Genomic DNA, 19316 nt, shown 5'->3' with positions numbered 1-19316 from the left:
AAATTAAGCTCCTTCCTGATGAGTCACACAGCATGCATGTTTGAGACACACTCCTGGATCGGATAAGCACACAGAGGTGCGCATTGCTAGCATCAAGTATTCCTACGGTCATCTCAAGGGAGGGTCCAAATAATCCAGTCGTTCATCAGTTACTGTTTTGATCACCCTAGAATCGCAATACAGTTCAGTGCAACAACCCCTGGTGGTAAGGCGTAGGTTACAGAGCGGCCACCCACAGGGAGAATTCTTACAGCTGATGACGACTTGGTGAAAGATGACACTTTGTGAACAACTGGCAAGAAGACGAGTTTTCCAAAATAAAAATTACCTTTAAACTACTGGCCAAATTGAATATAGTTGAAACTAACCCATCCTCAAAAGTCCACCTTCATCATCAACCTACCCCAGCCCCAACACACACACACACACACACACACACACACACACACACACACACAATCTGTGAATGATTTTGGGGTGGGAGGGACTCAGTCAACCTGCCTAGGCATCCATCTGCAATGATCCAACTGACTTCGCCCTGGGATTCCCTCAAGTAGGATGACATTTGTTTCCGTTCCCCACAATGCAAACAGTTCCAAAGGAAAAGGTTTTTTGTATAACATCTTGGATGACCTTGAGTCTAGATTTAGTCAACAAATGTTCATTGAGTCCTTCCTGTGTGCCAAGTGCTAGGATAACACACAATCCTGGCACTCAAGTGGATAACAATGAGGCGGGGGGGGGGGGGGGGGGGCAGAAATGTGAACTCTGACACAGTGTCAAAGTGCTCAAACAAAGGAAGAAGCGAGGACTATTGATGGGAGGGGGGGGGCACTAGGCTGGGATGGCACCACTTTTTCCTGGGCGGAGCAGTAAGGCTTCACAAAGGAAGCAGCCTAAGGAGCTAGGGCTTGAAGGGCAACAGCACACCTTGGAGGGCATAGAGACAACTTTGGGGAGCCTAAAAGCCAACACCACATCCAATTTCCACCTACCAGCTTAACCCCCAAACCTTTGGTCATCACCAGATATTAGGAAGCTCGTGTTGAAATGACTCAGAAAATGCTCACCCTAATCAAATTCAGAGTTTCTGAATTCTCCAAGGGGTCTTTGCAAATTTGAAATAAGGATGGAAAGGCTAACGCTTCAGGAGCAAGATAGCCAGGTCTATTTAGGAGTCTTATTTTCACTTACTTATGGATTTTTAGTAATAACATGCAAATTACTAAAGCCCTTTGGGAAGTTAAATGCTTATAATCCTAAGGTTATAAAAAGGAGGGGGGCTGCAGTAATTATACGTGTGCAATATTTCCCTGAGAAAGGGAGGGGAAATTAAGTCCTCTGCTCTTCACTAGTCATCCTTTAAGTTTTCGCTCGTTTCTACCTCCTAAAGCCTTCCACTCTTCCATTCTCTCATGAAAGAGTGCCATCCAAACATGCTTGACTCAAGGACACAGGCTCATCGAGTCACACTCAGTTTAGAAAATATAACGCATGGGCTGTTTTCAGTGCCAAATGCAGCTGTAATCGTATATTTCTTTTGGACATGTTCTATGTTATTAAAACATGTAAATACTTTATCTCCCTCAAGTTTTCCAGTTGGCAGAGGTTCGCAGCTTTCCCCTTTCTCTGCCCAAAGGCTCGAGTACATTTCCTGGGCAGTAAACTTGGTTGTTGAGGGCTTACCATTTTCCAGCATTGTCCTTGAAAATAACTTCATCTCTTCCCAACAACAACCCCAAAAAACCCACCACTGGCATCTTTTATTTTACTTATTTACATCCATAGAGTGCCCTTCCACTGATCACCCTAAATTTCTACTTTTCATTTCTACTGTCACATAAAAAATTTCCATATAAAGTCAAAAGCTATGTTTAATTAACCCAAACGACTGGCATCAAGTTGATTCTGACCCTATAGGACAGGGAAAAAAATGCCTGGTGGGTCTTTGAGACTGGAACTCTCTACAAGAGTAGAAAGCCTCATCTTTCTCCCAAGGAGAGGCTGGTAGTTTCGAACACCTGACTGCAGTTAGCAGCCCAGTGTATAACCCACTATATCACCAAAGCCCCTATGCTTGAAGGTACCTAACCATGAATCATTCCACGTTCCCAGAGGGACCATAAGCCTTTTGCCAATCACCAAGCAGTAAAACAAGTCCCCCTCCCACTTGTTGAAAAACCCAATTAACCAGCTCATCTAGCAGCCAACGCACTTTTTTTTCTCCCTCCTAATTTAATAAATAACACCTGATAGAGGAGATACTGACAGGTTCCAGCCTGGGAGTTGTTTCTAGCAGACCTTGTGATGCAAAGTATTGCTTGTCTATGTTGTGACCTCAGTAACCGAAAACACAGACCTCTGCACATCCCCACATCCCAAAGCAGGTTAGCTGCATCTGGGAAGAATAAACTGTTCTCACTTCCTGTCTCTCCAAGACACTCTGTAACTATACCGGGGCCTGGCTGCTCCTGCTGCAGCCCTGGGCATATCCTTTAAGGTCAGCCTGTCTCCCCTAACCTTGCAAGGATCCTTTCTCACTTTCTAACCTCGAGCATCCTGCTTGCTGTCTCTCTCTCTCTCACTCACTGCCATGAGTATACGGTGACACATAGGAGGTTAGAAAAGCTCCAGTGGGTTTCCCAGACTTCGACTCTTTATGGGAGTAGAAAACTCAACCTCCCTCATGCAGAGCGGCTATTGGTTTTGAACTGCTGACCTTTCAGATCACAGCCTAACTTGTGACCACTACAGCACCGGGGCTCCCCCCATACTCTAGTGACATCATACACTAGTGCAGCGGTTCTCAACCTGTGGGTCACCACCCCTTTGGGATTAAACAACCCTTTCACAGGGGTGGTCCAATTCTTAACTGTAGCAAAACTACAGCGATGAAGTAGCAACGAAAATCATGTTATGGGTGGGGGGTCACCGCTACAAGAGGCACTGTATGAAAGCGTCGCGATATTGGGAAGGTGGGGAACCACTGCTCTCGTGACAGAAACTGGATGTCTTGGCAGATACGCTCCCTCTGATCTTATCGACAAAACTTCTCCTTCACCACCAGCACCGCTCAGGAAGGACTCCTCACAGAGGATGTGACGCTGGCCCCAGCTTCAGTGAATAACTGGGTGATTGACTGATGAGTGGCGTGTGGCACCATGCTTTAAAAATGTGGATGCAAATGGAAAGAAAGTATGCCTTTCTAAGGGCTTGCTGGGTCTCAGTTTCCATGCAGGGATGCCCCAGCAAAGGAGGGTCAAAACCTCAGTAGAGACATGGGATGAGAGATGTACCCAATCACTCCCAGAGCCGGCTCTCGGAAGGTAGCTTCCACAAACCAAACACCCAGACGGCTTGCACCTTGGAGAAGTGGAGGACTCAGCACTCAGAATTTCATTACTGCCCCATAGCCTTAGCATGCTAATGTGTGCCAACCAAGCCGGAAGAAAACCAAATAAAAACCTATTTATACACCAAAGAGGAGGAAAGGAGAATCTATCTTAGGTGAGAGCTCCGGTTAGTAAATTAATACCCCCCATCCCTCAATGGCTATTTTCAGTCAGCCACTGCCACACTAGCTATCCAGAAATCTAGCCTGGAAGAGACAGGATAAGCTCCGCAACAGGATTTAGCTTTTGATAACATCTGTTTTAAAAGAAAGAAAATAAATAAGGAAAGGTCTAAAGGATATGTTTTCCAAGTCATTAGCACAGTTAGAGCAGTTTTATATATTTGGGGGGACGGGGAGGGGTGGTAGTCTTAGGGCAAAAAATATTGCAGAAAACGAAAAATTAAATTAAGCTCATATTGCTAGGGATTGGTGGCTTCGGTAATTGAATTGAAAGGGAGAATGAGGGAAGAGATCTACATAATAATTAGCTGATGCTTTTTCTCTGGTCACATGCCCCAAATGGAGTCTTGAGCATTCAGCAGACTTATTAACAAATAAGCGCCCGGCTGGAATTACCCTGCACCTCTGCACCTCACTCTGGAAGGCTGCTCTTTGGCAAAAATCTCATCTCCACCAGGCAAAGCCAGACGAGATAGCTGGTGAGCATCACCTGCTTAGTGCAACAGGTCACCAAGCTTCCTGGTCACAGATGCGGACCATCTAGTCTCACTCAATGCCTTGGCACGCACAGGCAAGGCGACGTCTCTGGACACCAAGACTCTGAACTTCACAGTTGACCTGGGCCTGAAATATACTTCACGAGGACCGGCCCTCCCACGTAAGCAAGCATGCAGTTTCCTGGGCCCACAGTCAGGGGGGTTAGGGAGTTGGCAGAGCCCGGCAGCATGCCCTTCTTCCCGGGCTCATCTTACTCTCCCAAAAGGAGACACTGAACTTCCATGGTAAGACAGGGACCCCTCCTTTCATGCAGGGCCACTGTGATGTCTCTTTAAGTTCAGCCGGCTCCAGAGGAAAACTGCTTGCCCGTGGCTGGTGGGAAACTCCCTGGCCAGGGAAAACAGCAGCAAAGGTAAAGGAATGCGGAGAATTTGGCCGCTGCTGGCAGTGTTCAGAAGAACAGCATTACTCAACCCTCCGAGTGTCAGAGGACTTGGGCGGGTTGGGGCCTGCCTTTGCTCCAGCATCTCCCTGTACAGTATTTGTCACCTGCCTACTTTCTTCACAGCGCTGCAATCACGACTGCGGTGAATGAGAAAATGGAGACAGCGAAGAGGCAGCAGGCCAGGACACAGCTGTCTGACTAGGCCACCATTCACAAGGCTTAGAGGCTGCAGGCACTTACAAGATGTCACCAACTTCCTGGTGACTGTTCTGTGTCCCCACTGCCTCACAATAAACAAACAGAACTTTGGGACGCTCTTGGCCGAGTCCTTTAAGCCCTTCCATCTGTGCACTGGGCAAAGACTCTCGCAGACACTACCAGCTCTATAAACACAAGGTAATATTTGACTCATGCCCAGCACTTCTAGGTCATAAAAAAAAATAGGTCTTATGACCAGAAGGGCCTTAAAATATCATCTGATTCAGTTCCTCTGCCTCCAGGTGAGGCACTATTAAGTTCCTTTTGGCAGGTTATAGAGGTGAAGCCCAGAGGATAGGGGAGTTTTCTCTCAGTCAGTCACTGATACACAGAACGAAGGGGACCAGGCAGGCTCAGCTAGTATTTCTCCTAGGGTATCGGACCCTATCGTGCAATTCTCCTACTCACAAATTACATGCCGTTTACCCCTTTTGGGGAGTCTTCAATCCTCTCTGAAACAAGTTATTTTGATTAAAACACACATCTTCATTTGGAATTTCATTTTTATGGTGTAGAATAGATGATGGTAACAAAATTTTCTAAAACTGTTCCTGAAATATTAATAACTCAGTGGTTCTGAAAAGCACAGAGTTATCCTACTTTTAAAAACTCTTCTATGTTGGCTTTCACAGACGATATTGTCTGAAACCCACTCCCTTTTCCTCACTCAGGCGCCGTGGTGCCAGAGAGGTTTGCACATTAGGCTGCTAACTGCAAGCTCAGCAGTTCATAACCACCAGAAGCCCCACAGGGCAAAGAAGAGGCTTTCTCATCCCAAGAAGAGTTACAGTTGGGACACCAGCAGGGGCAGTGCCACACTAGCCTATAGGAGACTTAGAAGTCCTTGGAATGGACTCAATGGCATGAGGCTTGGGGTTTGTTTTGTGTTTTTTCCTCCACACTCAGACTGTAAATACCCACACCTTAAAAAACTAGCCCCTCCCACCCCTCTTAAAAGTGAGGCGAGCAGGGGGAAGGCTTTCAAATTCTGAACTTGACAAGATGATGGAATGTTCTGCCACTGTAGAATTATAAACACAGCCTGATAGAATGGAGGGAGTGCGTACATCCCATAAGAAAGAGTCCTCACGCATTTTAAGGGATTTAAGTGCTTCAACTAATTCTTTGGAAAGTCTAGCTCACATCAAACTTCCTTCACTACTGCATTACTTTTGGCAGATTGTTGGTGGGAATCTTTGAAAGAGGTGCCATGACTATAAAACTGAGATGCCTTATGTTTTATCACAACTGTGAAGTGTTTAGCTTGTGGCCTTTGTATAAGAAGCTAAATAAGTTACCTCTTGTGGACTGCGGCTCTACCAGCTCAGGTTTCATCAGGCCTTGCCAGAAATTCCTTTCTGTTTTGGATCTGAGATGTTTGTTTATGGTTTTTGTTTTGAATTGCTAAATGAGACAGGCACAGTATCTAGTTACAGCCTATATCTTTTTTATTTTTTTTAACCTTTCCCCAGCCAGAGGTTGCTACGGCCTTAGCTAGAATTTCCCAAGAGTCAGGCTTCTCGCTCTCTTCTGGGGTACTTAAATTGTAAAATGACAACACTCTAAAATATAATTTACTCTTGTTTGTGTTCATAAGGTTAATGTTCCCCCCAAACATTTCAAATTAGGGAGTAATTTCTTGATGTCCAACAATGTATACTCCCCCCTCTTAATTGTGAGACTTTTTGGTCTTCCTTCCCACTTTGCTTGTCAGTCTCAAGGGTCTAAGTGTGAACACCAACACTCTTGGGAAAAGGCAGAAGCCCCACAAGGATCGGAGCTCAAATAGTGTCTGGAAAGAGAAGGCGGTTCTGCTGTGTGAGAATGAGGTCTGGCTGTCCAGACAAGAAGAAAACGTCCTAAACTAGGAAAGCCCAGGGTCAAATGTGTCATCAATCCCTTTCTCATGTACCACAATAGCTACTCGAAGGCATTCACTTTGGGTCCAGGAACTACTTTTCCAAGACAAAAACAGTACTTGTTTCCAGGCATGAAGGAAGAGACACACAGTTAAGATTTCATTGTGGTACTGTTCCTCTCAAATGAGACCACACCTACACCAGGAACTAAGGTGCCGTGAGACAGCAAATATTTTAATTCTAGGTATTCTGGTTTGACAAGCTGCCTTCCACTGTTAACACAAAAACCCACCAAGGTTACCCCCATGAAAACCCTCCAGAAACCCTCAGACTCCACCCCCACCCCATGATCAACACCTGGGAATAAGGAAGTCTAATCTTCACACCAGCTCCAGCTCACTGGTTTGGGAATCCAAGCCCACAGACCTAGCCAGGCCTGGCACTGCTTCCCAGTGCACCCAACATGGCCTTGGGGATACCACATCAGAGTCCTGGGTGATGTGCAGTTACCCACATAGAGGGTAAAGTTTAACAAAAATGATAAATTTTAATTCACTTTCACATGCCACCACTAGTAAACTATATATATTGCTCCTTGTGGTAGGCATCTAATCTGGCGTCAATTTGAGGATTGGGAGTATAGGGGTGGAGTCTACAAACTTTCTGACACCCTGATGTACGTATACATATATACATGTGTATGTACACACATTATACATATATATGACATGGCTTCAAAATTTCATGTAAAAATTCAAGTAATTTTTTGAAGTCACTTTGTGTGTATATGCACATGTGTGCCTGAGCTGTATTTATTTCATATCCCACCAAATTCACTTATAACTTATAGCAACCCCGTATGACAGGGTAGAACTTTCCTTTTTTGGGTTTCTGAGACTGATTCTTTATGGAAGGAGAAAGCTTCTTCTTGCTCCAGCAGTGGCTGGTGGTTTGGAACCGCTAACCTTCTAGTTAGTAGCCTAATGTGTAAGTGACTACACGACCGACAGCCATGAAGTCAATTCCAACTCACAGCAACCCTGTAAGTCAGAGAAGAACTACCCCAGAGGGTTTCCAAGGCTGTAAACCTCAAGAGTACCTGGTGGATTTTACTTGCCAACCTTTGGGTAGCAGTGTAGTGCTTCAGCATTGTGCCTCTTTTTACCCTGATAGATATTATTATTAGCCCAATTTCATTGAGAAGAAAACTGAGGCCCAGAAAATCTAAGTACACTGATCTCACATTTAAAAAAATAACAGAGCTGAAATCTGAATGGCTAGGTCCAAGGCCTGTATGCCTTCTTCTGAAACACGTTATACAAGAGAAACAGGAAGGCATGGGGGCCCTCGGTCTGTTTGCTGCTGTACTCGCCAGTACATTTTCCTCATAGTTGCAGTTTAGCAGCTTCAGTGACACAGTAGCTAAAACTGCCTGGCTACAAACAGAAGGGTCAGCGGTTCAAACCCACCAGCCGCTTCATGGTAGACAGCAAGAGGTAAAGAGCAATAGCTAATAGCCTTGGAAAACGGCTGTCCTACTGTGTCACTGAGTTGGGAGTCAACTCAATGGCAGGGGCTGGAGGAAGCCAGTTTGAGCTAGGTCCCTGCTCAGGTTTCAGAGCTTCAAGTAACTATCTTAGCATACAATGGATCAACTCAGGTTTCATACCCTCCCATTAAACCAAGGCCTCTTTGAAAGCAGGGATCTTATTTATTTAAGTTGGAAAATAATAACAGCAGGTCACATTTTTCAGGTCTCCATCCATACCACACCCTTGCTTTACCCAGAACTCACTTTTTGCTAATTAAGGCGGGGTCCAAGGACCAGCAGCCCCAGCATCATCTGAGAGATGGTTAGTTAGACATGTTGAATCTCGGGGGGGGGTGGGGGGGGGGATCCAGACCTATACCTGAACAAGATCCCCAAGTGATTTTCACACACATTAAAATGTCAAAAGCCCAAGGCTCCCTCATTTGTTGCTCATGGTAAACCTAAGAGTATTCCCTTTTTACAAAGAAGGGACTGAGCCTTAAGAATACTGAGTGATGTCACTGCTTTGCACTCAGAGACCAGGCCCACAGCAGATGCTCAGTGAGTTATCTGTAGGGAACAGACAGCAAGGGCCTAGGTAGGGTTAATGAGAAGGTGAAGGAAAGGATTGGTTGAAGTGCTGATCTTTGGTTTTGTTAAGTTTTTACCAACTGCCCACGGAGGTGAGCTGCCATACAAACGGTTTCCTTAGCCTAAGACAGCTGTGGCTGTGGTCAGGCTCTATACCGAAGTGAACACTCAGGAGCTCTGAGAAACAAATCTTCCAAAATCCGATGGTAAGGAAAATGTTTACTATCCACAAATGAAATAGGAGCCCTTGGATACAAAGTTAAATGTACAATTCCTATGACTGGAAGTGTGCATGGTGAGACTTCCATGTCTTGTACTTTGGACATGCTATCGGGAGGGACCAGTCCCTGGAAAAGGAACGTCATGCTTGGTTTCCAGTAGAGGGGCAGTGAGAAAGAGGAAGACTCTCAATGCCATGGATTGACATGGTGGGAACCTGGGGCTCAGATACCACAAATGTGAGGACAGACAGTGCAGGACTGAGCAGTGTTTCATTCTGTCATCCCAAGGTCGCCATGAGTCACAAACGATGCCACCTAGTTAACAATGATGACCTAATGCCAGATAAGTGAACCTCCCTCCCTATTTAACCAAAAATATATAAATTTTGTAGGACTGGGACAAGGTATAACAGACAGAAAAATATTGATTAGCTGCAGAGGCATTACACAAGTGTTCTTTTCCTTAACTCGAATGCATTTATGGTGCTTGGGTCGAGAGGGAGGTATTACGTTATGGTTTCAACAGGTTCCGTCCAGTTCACCGCCTGCTGAGAATTTGGCTTACCACCCTAAATCTGTTGCATCCAGAATCCACAGTACAACGAAATCCCAAGTGATTCTTAAGGAGATCCCCAAGTAGTTCTTCTGTATACACAAGTGCCACTTTGAATGTGTGTCGGCCACCATTTTTTTTTTTGAGTGTGTGGCACGGCTATCAGTTTCCAAAATCCATGTGCAAGAGACCTTGGCTGTCAGGCAGCATGTTTCCACAGGCCATCTTCCTGCCTCTGTTCCCGCAGGCTGGGAATGAATCATTCGGAACCAATTCAAGATCTGGCCTGAACTCAACAAGACACTCCTTTTCTCCGAATTACCGATGATCAATTACTTAAGTAAATGAAGATTACAAAGAACAAAAGAATACACTCATATCACTAATCAAGGTTAGTATCTTTGTTGCGATTAAACATTTACTACACACTAGTCAGTCCTCTGAGTGTTTCCCCAGGGATTCATTCATGGAGACTTTGTAGCATCCTATTAGCCCCACTATACAGATATGAAAACTGAGGCAGAGGGAAAATCTGACCCCAGAAACCAAGTTCCGGCCATTAAACGCTTTACTTAGGGGTGGGGGGGGGGTAGGGGAGGTAAGAAACAGATGTGTTCATTCTGCAACTAACAAGACAATAGGAGCTCCCCCATCCACATGGGCCATAGTGAACATCTACAGTTCAATGTGCACCTCAAACTCGGGTATAGATAGCCACTTCTGTGTTCCTAAAACCAAGTCAGTCAATGCGTAAGCCAGACTAACTGGCCCAAGCTATTCCCCAGATGGCAGGGAGAAGCTAAAAAAGGGACATTGCCCACACATATCACTCTGGTGGTACAAGCTAGGACAAAGAGAAAAATCGCTCTCAAAAGGTCACTTGCCATTACGAACCATAACTAGTGAAGCATTAAGAATGCAGCGTCGTTCTCACATGTTGGGAACATTGTGTGCACACACCCTAAGTAGAATGGGTAGGGTACCCTCTCTTCCCACTAAAAAAAGACAGGGAAGGGAGCTATGGAATTCTTCTTACTTGCATTTTCAAACATAGTTCAAATTCTAATTCTTGTCTTAGGCTTTCCCATCAAAGCCTGAATAAATCATCTTAGATCCTTTGGAGTTCTAGGAAAAAAGTTTATCCACATCTTTCATATCCATCAATTAATCACATACAGACACGTAAAATCTCTCCTATTCATCTTGAATTCCTATTACTGTGCAGACTGTTTCACCGGCTCGTGGGTCGTATCTCCCCATCTTGACTTAAAGAGCACACGGAGTGAGCGGACCACGTTTGAGAGGCCCCCAAGCTCCCCCCACCTGTCCCAGGGCCCCAGCCCAAGGCCTGCTGCAGACTGAAGATCAATGAATGAGTGATTGATTTCTACGCAAAAGCAAGTGAGATCTTTCAAAGTGCAGCTTTGGAAAATCCAACCGCGGAGAAAGTAGGCTTTTAGCTTATTCTTCATGTGTGTGAGGCTAATCTACTGTTTCTTCCTCAAATAATTAAATGAGATTTACGGAGGAGTCTCCAAAATACAGACGCCAGTGTGCCTCAGGGAGCAGTCTTACAGGAATTTTTTACTCCAAACAAACTGACGGCTCACCCATTCTATCTCGTCCTCGTCTACCTCTCTCAGGCCACACTGTCCTCTTTCATGCCAGGGCCAGAACCCAGGAAGCGTTCCACACACACCCATTTTTCAGGAATCTCACAATTAATGTCTGGAATGTGCCTTGGATTACTCTTCAAAGGATATCGCTGCCCTGAGATGAATTCACTATTTTCCCTTTCTCTCATTCATCATTCATTATTCCTCCCACTCTATTATCTCTTGACGGGTCATGTTTTATCTGCTTCCCCCACTTTTTAATGCCTGGACCCTGTTTCTCGAAGGTGCTCGCTCAGCCACCCAGATCCTCATCTCAAGGACCATTCCTTGTCTCCCCGAAAGCACTTGATTGGATTGTTCCCCACTGTAATGCCCACATGCTCTTGACAGAAGCCCCCGGTCCCTGTTTCATGTGTTATTAATGGAAACACATTATTTCTAGACTTGCTGTTTTTTGCCTTTCTGGTCATATGCAATTCATTTGCCTCTTGCCAACTGCTTTATGTGACTAGACTGCTCAAAACCAGTGAGAACTGCGTGAGCCTGACAGTCAGACTGAAGGTCACTGAGTCCTGTCCTCTGCATATGTGCAGGGACCAGCCTCCCTATGTGTTGTCAATATTTACTTTCGGGAGGAACTTAATTATTTCCTTGTTTACTTATATCGGTTTCTCTTCTCATACCCTATTAATGTAATTTTATAGTTCCTCTGCTTTGTTTCTCTCGTGGGCATCTAGGGGTTCTTTACACCTCAAGGCTTTGGGGATGCAACATGAAATAAATCACTCGAAAAGAAAAGCTGGGACCCTGGTTTTTCTTTCTGACTTCAGCACAGGAGTACGAACTCTGCCTACCCCTTCCTGTTTGTAATTAGTAAAAAATCAACATGCATACACTCGTAACTCCAAGCCCCATGACAGGGAGGGCAAGGGAAGTTTCCAAGTGGCTGTTGCCCAGACCAAATGTTGAGTGCTGTTTAGCCTCCTGTAATCTGCCATCAGAGCCTCCGTCAGATCCTCGGAACATTTCCTTCCCAAAGGCCAGCGTCTCCTTGGACTATCAATGATGAGTCAAAACTAGCAAGGGCAAACCTAGACCTTTCTCATGGTTACCATTTTAGGGAGGGTGGGGTGGGTGGAACGTGTCAATTCTGTGATTGCTGAAACTAACTAGTTTCCATCAAGCCAATTCTGAATCCATGTGTGCTCTACGGGGTTTTCAAGGGCTGAATTTTTTTCAGAAGTTGGCCAGACTTTTCTTCCAAGACACCCTCCAGGGAGAACTGAACCTCCAACCTATCATTCAGCAGCCCAGGGAGCACTACCAAAACAGCACACAGCCATCAAACTCATTGTGATGCAGACTCATAAGGACCCTCTGAGACTGGGAAGAAAAGCCTCTGTGGGTTTCTGAGCCTGTAGCTACTTGGGGAAGGACAAACCCTCCTCTCTTTCCCCTGGAGCAGCTAGTGGTTTCAAATTGCCAACTTGGTGGTTAGCAGCCGAACTCGTAACCACTAACACCACTGGGACTCACAGAGAGCATTCTAAAACAAAACTCACTGCCACTGAGTAAACTGTGGTTCATGACAACCCTTAAGGGCAGGGTAGACCTGCTCCTGTGGGTTTCTGAGACGGTAACTATTGACAGGAGTAGAAAGCCCCATTCTTCTCCTGCAGAGTGACTGGTGGTTTCAAACTACTGACCTTGTGGATCACAGCCAATTCGTAACCACGACTGGATGGAAGCATTATAGAGTAATAAAACATTGGCCCCGCCCAGAGACTCTTCTTGAATTAAGTACTCACAAGCCATCCAGTCAATGCCAACTCTCAGCAACTCTATGAGACACTGTAGCACTGCCCCTGAGCTTCCGAAACTGTAACTCTTTATGGGAGTGGAAAGCCCTGTCTTTCTACTGGTGGTTAAGAACTGCTGACCCTGCAGTTAGCAGCCCAACACTACGCCCCGGGGGCTCTCGCTTTTGCAGCAAGTAACCACCCGCAAATACTTCAGGTTTTATACTCACTGGTTGGGCTGCCAACTGCAAGGTCAACGTTTGAGACCAGCAGCAGCTCCTTGGAAGAAAGAGAAGGCTTTCTACTCACCAAGAGTTACAGTCTCAAAATCCCCTGGGGGTCAGGCATTTCTACCCTGTCCTGTAGGGTCACTATGAGTCAGAAGCAACTCGACTGCAAAGCATTTGGTTTGGGGCCCCATCCAAAGTGGCCAGGAAGGCAAGATACCTGAGGAAATAAAAAGAAGGTGTGTGCTCTGAACGTGGTAATGCTACATACACTGCAGTGGTGAGTATCACGTAAAGTTAGGGGACAATGAAATCACTGAGGAAATCTCTCCTGTACTTTTAATCCCCAGGACCTAATGTCACAAAGTGCTCAAGCACCGAGCACAGCATTGCTGTGTCCACTGGTTCCTAATCACTCGGACTCATAAACAGCCAAGCTTCGACTATCATCTGTGGTTTTACTACTCAGGGAGAAGGCGGGGCCCATACTTCACCCCACCCCTTACAAAGGCAAATACTACTATCCCACAAAGAGAAGGAAAAATAGGCCTCAGGCCCTTTACTCAAAATATAATTCTCAGCTGTCCTACCACATATTCTTCCTAGAAAATCCCACTTCAGTAGGAATGTTTGAAAAACATCAGCTCTGATCCCTCAACAGTTTCCCATCCAATCTTCTTCCCCAGGAGTTCAGACTCCACACGTGTTTCTCTGACTTTTAGGCTATTTCCTGGGATGTCGGCAGCCTGACCAAGAAGCAGGACCGTGAGGATGCAACAAAGGGCAACAGGAAGCTTCAGCAGATGGATGGAAACAGCAAAGGAATCTGTGTTCTCCCAGGTGCCAGAGAGCAGTTTTTACACGAGAGAGCAGAGCAAACTTTTGGTACCTAGCTCCATGCTCTTTTTCCAATGCACTTAACACACATACGGAGAGAAGGAAAGACAAAAGGAACAAAGGAGAAGAGGGAATGAAGAAGGTGGGGAAGCTAAGTCAGGATCTAGTTCATGCAAATCTAAACGATCCTAAAAAGAAATCCAAGGGTACACCTCGCATGATTCACTGGGCACAAGACACCAGTGTTCTTTCCATGGTACCTAGAGCAGTTTTGATCCACCTAGCCCACACATTTTACTATATGCCAAAACACTTAAAAAACCTAATGCATTGAGCCACAAGTTGGAAGGGATCCATTTCTGCCCCTAATGTAGCTATCTCACTTGGTTAACTGTAGTTAAAATGCTTTTTAAAAATATCTTACGAAAGCCAGCTAAAGAACTACCACCAAACTATTGCAAGTGGGCAAACAGAGCAACGGATTTTGTATTTAAATGACATCATCAAAGGCATACAGATTAGTCACAATGTTTCTAAACTGTAACATATATCTTTTCCACATAGCCGATTAAGTTTTCAAAAGACTTTTCATTAATAGATACAACCAGTAGGGGTCATTTTAGTGCCAAAATTACAGCAAAAGGGACTTCACATAAATTAAAAGTGGAAGGAAAAAAAAGCCCACAGCCATGGAGGAGATCCTGACTCACAGTGAACGTACAAGACACACAAGAAGGGCCCTGTGGGGTGTGCAAAGCACATTGTCCGGCCCCAGGAGGCTCACACCACCGGCCTTTCAGATGGTAGCCAAACACTTTTACCACTGCACCACTAAGGCGCCTTCTCACCGGAATAAACTATATCCATTCTTATTAGTTATGGTATTCATGCACCTTTCGAATAAAACTGTAAACGGGGTGGGGGGGGCACACTGGCCTTTGAGAAGTTTCTTACAAAGTGTTCTGCAAGGAATCATGTTCCCCCCATGACCTGATGACTCCCACCCAATGACTGGGTGGGACGATAAAAATTAGATATTTGTGGCCTATCATGGGGACTGAATAGTTTTCAAATAATGCAAATAAAACACATGGCACCTTTGGGGGGGGAGGGGAATCATGCAAATAGGTGCATGGAATCCTAAGGAGAAGACTGGTCAGTTTATCCACTTGGCAAATCTTACAATGAGCTATCCTACAAGGGGGCTGAGAGAAAAGTGCAAGCATGCACACGCGTGCACGTGCGCACTTGCACGGAGTGCCTCGGCACTGCCAAGAACAGATGGGGGTAGAGCAAGTGCTTTGTAGGCGGGAACCCTGAGCTGAGAACCTCCTAGATTCAAGAGATGAAGTGTTGCACTGGAAAAAGATACAAGATAGCACAGCAAAGAACTAGCAGAGACCAGCTTCTCCACCCAGAGAGCTCACTGCCTTCTTACCAAGGTTTACTGGTCTAGGAAGCTCACTGAGCAATTAGCTGAGGAGCTGGAGTTTTGTAATATAATCCTTGCTCAGGCCAAGGTCAGGCTGAGGGGCTCAGAGAGAGAGGTCTGCCTCTGGGCACTGAGGAGAAAACTATCCTGATTGAAGAATTATATCCTAAATTCTTCCTGATCCTGAATTGCCCCATGTTACTTGCGTAATCAATATATGATCCTCAATACAGTCTGTTAAGTCTATGGGGCCATCACAAGAAAGTACTAAGCTCAACAAAGTAGAGTCTAGTGGGAGGGACGGCTGGTGTCATAACTGGTAAAAAGTCAGAGAAAAGTAGCATCATCAGCTCCGTCCACCTCATGGGAATCAACCCTAGGCTGATGATGGCAATTCCCTCTCCTTTGTGAAGCTGGAAGCTCTTGCAGCCCAGCGGGCCCAGCACGGAGCTGCTAACTGTGCTAAGCTGCATCAGCTGTGACTCAGGAAAAAGACGGGGCAACCTGCTTCCTAAAGATTTATAGCCCTGGAAATCGTACGGAGCAGTTCTAGGCTGCCCTATGGGGCTACTATGAGGCAGAATTAAATCGAAGTGCTGACCTGATACTGTTGTGTAACAAAGAAACAGAAAAAGTCAATTATCTTCCAGGTAGTTACTGACATGTAAAGACTCCTCTCATTCTTAAAAAGAGGAAGCAAAATAAGTTAAATGCACTCCTTTTTCTCATAAACAGCAGTAAAGTGAAAATATTTGAAATTGTAGACTCAAGACTGACAAATATCGGTGTAAGTTCAGCCATCCTATCGCACTGGCCAGGGAACTCACTCACTCTTCCCTATCATGGCTTTAGAATGTCATTTCTGTGCTGCTCTGTAGAATTCTGAAACAAAGGCCCTGGTCTACACCATTCTGGTAGCTGAAACAGGCCTGCTATGAAAAGTGTCGCCAGAGAATACTAATTGAGATACAATCATGTCAACATGCCTTCCAAGCACTTTCAAGGCTAATACCAAGAGCAAGGGGTGTTACCGGGAGAAAGGGAGCTATGGAGGATCACATCAGTGCCGAGGCATAAGCGCTCACCAACAACTGCCAGAAGAACTGCAAACTGTGACCTGGGAAAGGCTGACTAGCTTACTGCAAATGCTCCCTTCGAGCCATGCTTCCTTCACCATAAACGTGCTGGAAAGACACACAGGGTTAAACAGAACCAAAACCTCCCAAAGTCCTTCTGAGCACATCAGGTTCTGTTGCATTGAATCATTTTTTCTTGTCGCTTGTCCTTTTTAGATTTATGTGAGGCTGGAGTAAGTATGTTAATGCACTTCAAGTAGCAGGGTTGAGAGGTCATTCCTTTAGTCTAAGTCATTGGGAATTCCCAAAGTCGCTCACATAAAATTGTCTAAGAAGTCTGAAGGGTAATTTTCTGGACATGAGGAATAAAGTCATGCTATAAAATGGGACTTAACACCAGGAGCTCGAGGCTTCGGAATTTCAGGCAAACGCAATCTTCTGAAGCTCCTGTCTTCAGGGTGCAGCACTGAACATCCCTTCCAATCTGAGGGCAGTTCCGGCTTCCCTCATTACTGCCCACTAGCTTCCAAACCTGGAAGGCCTCCTGGGTTTTCCAGAACTGTCCAAACTACAATCTGCAGGTGGAAATAGTGTATCTGTGGATTTAGAGCAGATCACGGAAATGAAATGTCTTCAAAGATCCATTTATATCCCTAAGGTGGCCAATCCCTTTCCCATTATTCCAATGCAATCACACACACACACACACACAAGCAGATGCATGCACACACACGCAGGAGACACCCGGATGCCACAGAACAAACCTTCCCCTTGTTTCTTAGGGGCTTTCTGTGAGTAGTAAGAAATGGAATTGGGGCGGAAGGTGCTGTAAGTAAGGCTGCTGTCCTCTGTTCATTCACCAAGATGCCCTGGAACAGCATCATCGCCCTCATCTGGAGCCGGGATCCCACTTTTCCTTGTGCCAGACACCACCACCGCCTCCCACTCTCCCGCAAAAAAATAAAATAATAATAATAATCACTGCCTCTTTCCAGATGCCAAACCAGACACCTCACAATGCACTGTGGAGACACCCACTGTCAAACAAACAAAAAGAAGGCACCCGCAACACCACTGGAAATACGTGGATGGATCTGGTTTTCAAAAGCAGCCACTGGGAGTCAGAAACAACTTTCCCCCCCCTAGGTGCAATCCTTGCCCCCCCCCTACGCACCCACCCTTTTCCTTTGACCGTTTTCAATAGGCAAATAAATGAGTAACCACCGCATGTAACTTCCCCGGGGCTGACATATTCCGGAGCTGAAACTGATTTATATGCGAAGGAGGAGAAAAGAGGGTGACGGAGAAGAGCGGGGTGGTGGTGGTGGGGGGGGCGGATAATAAACCAGTCACACAGGGAGCGTAAGCGGGAGACACGTCTCCAACGGACTTTCGCAGGAGGTGTGCAGCGCTCGGGTCCACACTGCGCTAGTGCAGGGAGGGCGGCCGCGGCCGGACGCCCCCAGGGGCGCCGCCAGCAGCTCCGCAGTGCCCCCCCGCCCCCGCCCGCGCGCCCCCGCCTCGGGCTGCAAGGCCGGGCCACCCAAACGCGGCAGGATGGGCCCCGCGTGCGCGTGGCTTTGCGGGTCGACTCCCCGATCCGCTCGCCTCCACCCACGAAATGCACCCCCCTCCCGCGGTCGGCCGAGCCGCGGTGGGGGGGGAGTGAAGCAGCGAGCGGGAAGAGCGACACGGAGGGGCGCCCGCTCCCGGGGGCAGTGGCCGCCCCTCCTCCCCCGGAGCCCGGGCTCCTCGGGAAAGTCTCGGCTAAACTTTGTTCGGCGCCGGGAGCGCCGAGGGGGCGGCGCGGGCCAGGTGGGAGGGGGCCCGCGGCAAGCGGGCGGGCGGGCGGCCGTACCTTCGCAGACGCCCACTTCGTACTCGGAGATGGAGTCGCCATTGAGCGGGGGGCGGATGACACAGCGCAGCCCCCGGTCGCAGGCGCCGTGGAGCCCGTAGGCGCCGCCGCAGCTCTCGTTCCTCTGGCGGGCGCACATGTAGCAGCAGCCGCAGACGCCCTGCACGATGCTCCCGGGGCAGCTCCGCGGCTCCTCGCACTTGGACTCGTCGCAGGGCAGGCAGACCAGCGCCCGGGTGCCCGAGCGCGCCAGCAGCAGCAGCAGCCCCAGCAGCGAGACCAGGAGGTGCCCGCAGCCGGCCAGCCCCCTGCCCCTCGCCACCAAGTACATCCTCCTGGGCCGCCGCCGCCGCCGCCTCGCGGGCGGGCCGGGAGCCCGGCGGGCGCCCTCCCCTGCGCGGGGCACCCGCGCCCCCGCAGCCCGCGGTCCTCGCCGCCCCGCTCGGGGCCCCCGGGGCGCGCCTCCCCGCGCGGGGCGAGGCCCCCGCCCCCGCTGCCGGCCGCGGCGACCCCGAGCCCACTAGCGTGGGCGCCAGCGGCGGCGGCGGCTTCCCCTCCTCCGCCGCCTCCCGGGAGGGAGGGGGGCAAAAAAGCAAAAAAAGTTTCCTCCCGGCAGCTCCGGTTCAACGCAAACTTCTAGCGGCGGCGGCGGCGGCGGCTCCAGCGGAGACTGGCGGCACCTCCTCCTCGTCGTCGGCCGGCGACCGCGGCGGCGCAGCCCCCAGGCCGGTCCCCGCCTCCCGAAACGCCGAGTGGGCGCGGTGGCGCAGCAGAAGGTCCGCGGCGTCCGCTCCGCGCGCCCCGCTCGCCTCACTCCTGCGCGGCTCCTCCGGGCGCTTGTTTATGGCTCGAGCCTCCGCCGCTCGGGCTGCGCCCTCCCCCATCCTACCTCATCCCACCCCCCCCCCGGGCCTCGCCCCCCCCGCGCCGCGCGCCGCTCA

At 48.0% G+C, this 19316-nt stretch overlaps 1 protein-coding gene across 6 annotated transcripts in view; it reads right to left on the bottom strand.

The window, feature by feature from the left end:
* CRIM1 (cysteine rich transmembrane BMP regulator 1) overlaps nucleotides 1-18722 on the bottom strand; it is a 228893-nt gene extending 210171 nt beyond the window's left edge. For 3 of the 6 annotated variants that reach the window (XM_075535936.1, XM_075535932.1, XM_075535934.1), the window contains exon 1: nucleotides 18376-18722. In XM_075535936.1, coding sequence (XP_075392051.1) covers nucleotides 18376-18706 — 331 coding nt within the window. In that variant the 5' untranslated portion in view covers nucleotides 18707-18722. The remainder of the gene's footprint in view (nucleotides 1-18375) is intronic. The other 3 variants (XM_075535933.1, XM_075535935.1, XM_075535937.1) reach the window with 1 other exon arrangement.
* Nucleotides 18723-19316: the final 594 nt, after the last annotated feature.

This window comes from Tenrec ecaudatus, chromosome 17 (assembly GCF_050624435.1).
Source record: "Tenrec ecaudatus isolate mTenEca1 chromosome 17, mTenEca1.hap1, whole genome shotgun sequence".
Classification (NCBI taxonomy): Eukaryota; Metazoa; Chordata; class Mammalia; order Afrosoricida; family Tenrecidae; genus Tenrec; species Tenrec ecaudatus.
Note: the sequence above shows the minus strand (reverse complement) of the source record. Positions and strands in the feature narration are given on the sequence as shown.